Raw genomic sequence first — 6,263 nt, 5'->3', positions numbered from 1 at the left:
CACGGGGGATACTCCTAAACCGCAGACCCGGCTTCACATCCAGTCATCTGGAAGAGAAATTATCTGCGTGGGACACGACTCTCAGCTTAGTTGTCTTGTCTTCCTGCAGAACGCAATGGTGAGGAAGATAATGTACTGGGTGTAATGGAAACTCTTCTGGTCCACGACTATGTGGAACACCTCTGTCCACGACGGCTCAGGCCCGCCCAATCAGTCTATTTGACTTAGAATATCTCGCCTGTGGCGACAAGTGCTGGTTAAAAGTTAAAAGCTAGGCACCACAACCAATCTTGTTGGAAAATACAGGATACTCCTTCGATCTTTGATACAATACCTACGTATAAGTACTCACGGTGGGTACCTATTAGCTATTATTAGGTATATCTTATTTTTTCATCTGGTGGGCCTCCATTCATAGGTTTAAGGAGGTACCCATTTGGTTCAAAATATTGTCCATTCTGCCTCTCAAATTTAGGTAGGTAGGTAGCTATACATATACCTATACATGTTTTAAATTACGAGTCATGGAGGTGCCCACCTTTTTTCCCATCCCATGGCTTTCATGTTTCATGTATAGGTAGGCTTAGGTATTGGGTACCTATTTACGGTACAGCCATACCTACTAGATTCTAGAAGATAATATATTTATTTCTATTTCAATAAGCTAATGGCAGGTAGATAGGTAGGAAGGTAGGTACCAGTTATTTTCATTTCAATGAGCTAATTACGCCAAGATATGTTGGGAACTATTGTATTGCTGGTAAATCCTATATCCTCGACTCTGACTCTCAATATCAGTCGTAATTTTCATACACATATCCTGATTTCATTCATAATATTCATATTCAATTATTCATTCACGCCATCATCAGGGCTGGTTCACAGGCCTGCTGCAAATTGGAAGCGTAACGCGATGCCATCTGAAAATCCAAACCTGTGAAAATGATAAAGACCTCACCTGTGAAAATGATAAAGACCTCACCTGTGAAAATGATAAAGACCTCACCTGTGAAAATGATAAAGACCTCACCTGTGAAAATGATAAAGACCTCACCTGTGAAAATGATAAAGACCTCACCTGTGAAAATGATAAAGACCTCACCTGTGAAAATGATAAAGACCTCACCTGTGAAAATGATAAAGACCTCACCTGTGAAAATGATAAAGACCTCACCTGTGAAAATGATAAAGACCTCACCTGTGAAAATGATAAAGACCTCACTTAGACACCTCAGGTGTGTCCAAACATAGTCGGTCAACCCTCGATCGACGAGGTAGATACGTTGTCGAGTAATGCGTCGAGGTAGTGTGGACGGTTCAATCGATGTCGACCGGTCGACTATGTGTGGACCTCTATAGAGTGTGAGAGGTTTGTATGATTATCAGGCGGCATCGCGCGACTCCAAGCTACTAAGTCGCCCGACTACCCTTCCAATATGCAGCAGGCCTAACTATAACAACAGGCTCTTCCTTACAACAATAACAGCATTAACAAGGTGGTCGTATTTTATTTTTCAAAACTGCTGGCTCCAAGCTCCCTTGTGTAGTCCGGGCCCGGGGTAGGTGGGACCTAATTGATGTCCCCCTATTAACAGCCCTGACGCTATACAAGAATGTACCTCAATTATCCTCATAGTAAAATTATCACACGTTATATTCCCAGACACGAATGGGTATATTTGCATAGTGCGTGCGAAATCCGTACTCATAGGTACTTTTCGTCCTTTGTAGTCAAGCCTATAATGCATGTCCTTTCCTAATATAGGTAGGTAGGTAGGTAGTCTGCTCAATATAGGTAGCTACCTATCATCTACACGCCTACAGATAGAGATACTCGTAGAAGGTACACAATGGACAGCATTAAGTTAGTAGAAAAGAACCATCCATAAGGCATTTCCCCTTATGCCTATGGATGGATGGTTCTTTTCTGCTAAATGCTGTCTGTCCAATATATCACCTATTTACTCAGTAATCATTTTAACTGCCGTGTGAACCAAGTTTGGCAAGTTGATCTCTCAATGTCTACACTCCGTTTGTACCTATCCTGTTGAATTTCAGTTCAAAATAATTTAGGTACCTATCTTCAAAATACCAGAAAGATTTTCTCCCCCCAAACATGGGTATAGGTAGGTATATTATATTATGATAGTAACGAAGGTTATAGATCTCACATGCAGAGTGGCTCCTAAACCTGTCTCGAGTTATGCAACGCATGTGTGTCATGCTAAAACCAATCAGTCTCATAGTATGTTCAACATGAGAGACATGCTATCTCAGAGGCAATCGGTCCAGCATGCAATGCGCTGGAATAATTATCGTAATCCCATGTGATAAACATAAACAGACTTGATACTTACTCAACCAACGCATGTGTGTCATGCTAAAACCAATCAGTCTCATAGTATGTTCAACATGAGAGACATGCTATCTCAGAGGCAATCGGTCCAGCACGCAATGCGCTGGAATAATTATCGTCATCCCATGTGATAAACATAAACAGACTTGATACTTTTGAAACATGTTATGATGTATAACATGACTGAGATGTTTATGTTAACACAAAGTTCAATCACTTGTAACAGAGATGAACTTTTCAGGGCCGAATGTCGTTGTACTATCAGTAGATTCAGTAGGTACAAATATCCTACCAGTGGACAATTCTTGAAAAAGATTACTTAGGTATTTTCCAAGTCCCAAGTCTTACGAGGACCGTGTTCTTATTGCTCAATGTGGACCCTACAAATGCATCAGCCATACGTACGCTCATTGCGACTGAGTTCAGGTCCTTTTCTTTCTCATCATGACTAGGTAGGTTTATCATTTCAACCTACCTAGTCAAGACGGACCTTCAAAAGTTACAGAATCTTCAATCTATCTTTCTCATCATACCTAATTATCTGCATTGTCTGGTACTTTCAGTGTCTTACAACGGACATAGCTTTCTCGCATTTCCTTTTTGCAGGGATGTCTGAAGGGGCGATTTTGTAGTTCAAGAGCTAGTTATTTCTTATTTCTTCTCTGGTAAATCGTAGCAAAATCTTTCAAATGCAAACGCTTTTGTAAGGTTTCCTACAATTTCGAGATTAGATCAATCTGACTACATAAACACGTACGGTACGTACTTCCTGAGGCTAAAAAATGGTTGGTAAGGCATGTGCAATAGTAGTTACGTCTAAATTTATGCACTTGTACTACAAGTCTTGCAGTTCCATTAACATTCCTCCTACTATTTACTTACAAGTACCTGTGGCTATGGGTGCCTAGGTGACTATTATTGGACCTAGACTACTAGACTGTTACCTTGCCCTGAGCTACGAAGAATTTAACTTGTGCGAATCCTCCTGGTATTTTCAAGTTCAAGTGACTTCAAGGTTGATAATTTCCTGTGCAATAACAAGGACTCTGTCAGTCATTCCTCTTTGGAAATTAGAAGGCAGCACTTATGGAAATGGCGTTAGGAAATATTTTGCCCACATCAATAGCCCTCGGCTGAACTAAAATGGGACGACTTGCTGCAGGACCATACCTAATTAAGGTTAAAACTATATCCATTTACCTATTTTATTGTCGCCTAGATACATACTAAAAACATCAGTCGATAAAGAAATATTTGATATCCAAGTACCAAAAATGGAGGATGCCCTTAGCAGCTAGCAGTCAAGGTGTGAATACAGAACACCGGATATTTATTGTTCCCCATTCAACCGTATTCATTGGAGAGCTATTGTTAGAAATCATCTGGTTATCAAGACGAGAAGAAATTTTTAGGAAAATCACTAATTTGGCAAACAATAGGTAGTGTCATCAATGTGGGACAGTCACAGATAATTAATAATACGAGACGATTGGGGATATGGAGATCAAGGGAAATGCTCCGTCCTACGGATTACTGTCAACACCATGGTGAATTCAGTTTACGTTGATATCCACACCTTCACTGATTTCGGTTCAGTTTTCCTCATGACTTCTTTTGACACAATGTGCAAGAAGATAGATATAGAAATCCATTCGACAGGAACCAAATAATGAAACTTGGCCTGGCGCACTACGCCTAGATGTATTCTATGTAACCGCAATGGTCACGGGGGATACTCCTAAACCGCAGACCCGGCTTCACATCCAGTCATCTGGAAGAGAAATTATCTGCGTGGGTGATCACCAAGATAAGAGACCTGTTACAAAGTCAGTGTCATGAGAACTTCGGATAACCCGATATGATGTGTGAAGATGGATTTGAACTTGATAATAACAGAATCCCAACGGTTAAGACGCATAATGACACAAACTGTTGATAATATGTACATGATAGATATTGTAAATGTTACAACAGAACACCCAAATAAGCACCATTCAATAGGATAAGGAAAGTCGTGTGATGTTCACACCAGATTTTTAGCCATTACCCAATCACAAATGTTGTTAGGGTAGTTGTCAGCTTATCTTCTTGAGACTGTACCCGCGGTTCTTAGTATTCTATTACTCTCATTGTCCCTTTTGTTTACTCTTACCAAAGGTTTTCGTGATAAGCCTATCATTTCCCAATGGTAACTCAGCTCTTTGTTTACATAATGATAAGTCGTTTTGTAAACAATTACCCTACACTGAATTGCATTGACCCAATCGATTGAGCCCGTCTTACAGTTGAAGTAAGCACTTATTGTACCTACCTAAAAGTAGGCACTTAGGTATCGTACCTCCCTAAAAGTAAGAACTTAGGTTTTGTACCTCCCTAAAAGTAGGCACTTATTGTACCTCCCTAAAAGTAGATCCAGATTATTCTTTTTTCCTTGTTGACGCTTTCCCAACTTCCCTCGTTTGCTTCCCTTTGTACGAGCTAGGCTCAAATTTAATATACCTACATTATCCTACATACCTATATTGTGTATCTACAGTGTATAGGTATAGGTAATAGGTAGTTATACCAGTCTCATATTGACTTTTGGAAACTTTTATGTTATCTACCTAGTTAATTTTTTAGTGTTTTTGAGCCCAAAAGAAATCATTGATAAATCAACTGAAATGGACAATTGGAAATCAAAATGAGATTTTAAACCAAGAAAATTTGTTAAAAAATAAATTAATTAGGTACGAAGTGAAAAATTACGAAATGAGCCACGTTACACCTACCTAGGTACCTATTAAATCTCAAATGAATCCTAATTCCTAAATCAGTCTGAAGGATGAAGAAATGTCTGATGAGATTATGGAATTAATTCATATCTTAGAATGATATGCCGTAGATACAATGTAATTTCTATACGTAGGTATTAGGTAATGTCCTATTCCATTACAGTCCATTACACCTACCTACCTACGAAAATTACCTATCTGCGGGTCTCGAAGTGTTGAAACCTCAAAAACGAATTAATATTTCACGAAAGAAGAAATTAGATACTAAAAATACCTACCTACCTCCCTCATATCATTACAATTATTATGGTAATTTGGTTTGAACATTGGACACGATTTTGGTACCTGTGCACACACACACACACACACACACACAGACACACACACACACACACACATGCATAGATAGTGTATGACTTTGACTATTGTAGTCAGTGGCGGCATGACCAGCCATCTTTGGGTTGGTGGTCCTTGATAGACCTATGTGTCAAACGTGGGTATATGTCAGACGGTCTGAGCGTCAATAGCCTGCAGAAGAGCTATGTAACTGCTAGGTCGCGGGTTTTATTCCCGTCCGGGACGAAAATTTTATGCTGAACAGATAATGGTCTCGAAACGGCTGGATTTCTTCCATCCTGTCCTTCCCTCCTCGATTTCGGGACGATAAGATCGCCCATGTTACAGCCTCTGTCAAACCTCTTCGAAAAATAAGTAGTTTGAAGCACTTATACCTAATGAAGTAATGATTCATTATCATTACTAAAGTCATAAACAGTAATAGGTAATGAAACACTTTGAATCTACATTACGTACACTGAGAACTCAGAATAGGTACCTAATATACATATATGCAGCATAAAAGTTATGATGTGCGAAGAGGCGCGTTTCGGAAAAGAGAAGTAATAAAAAATGAATGACGTAGGGGTGAGTAGGTACTTCGATAGGGAGGGGGGGGGTTGATGAACTTGAGGATGTATTGTTCTTTTGTACTTAACAAGGGGATAGGGGACAATATATCAGGACTTCTATGGAGAATGGAGAGTAAATGAAAAGCTTTACATTAAAGTAGTAGGGTCCCTATATAAAAAAAGACCACTCTGGCTTAGTTGTACGGGCAAACAGCCCCAAAAGAT

At 39.5% G+C, this 6,263-nt stretch overlaps 1 protein-coding gene across 1 annotated transcript in view; it reads right to left on the bottom strand.

Moving 5' to 3' along the window:
- Positions 1-857: 857 nt before the first annotated feature.
- LOC103514846 (flotillin-1) overlaps positions 858-6,263 on the bottom strand; it is a 30,562-nt gene continuing 25,156 nt past the window's right edge. The window contains exon 12 of the mRNA XM_008479758.3: positions 858-920. Within this exon, the coding sequence (XP_008477980.1) occupies positions 858-920 (63 nt within the window). The remainder of the gene's footprint in view (positions 921-6,263) is intronic.

This window comes from Diaphorina citri, unplaced genomic scaffold (genome assembly GCF_000475195.1).
Source record: "Diaphorina citri unplaced genomic scaffold, Diaci psyllid genome assembly version 1.1 scaffold1232, whole genome shotgun sequence".
Classification (NCBI taxonomy): Eukaryota; Metazoa; Arthropoda; class Insecta; order Hemiptera; family Psyllidae; genus Diaphorina; species Diaphorina citri.
This window is presented reverse-complemented; position numbering and strand designations above follow the sequence as displayed.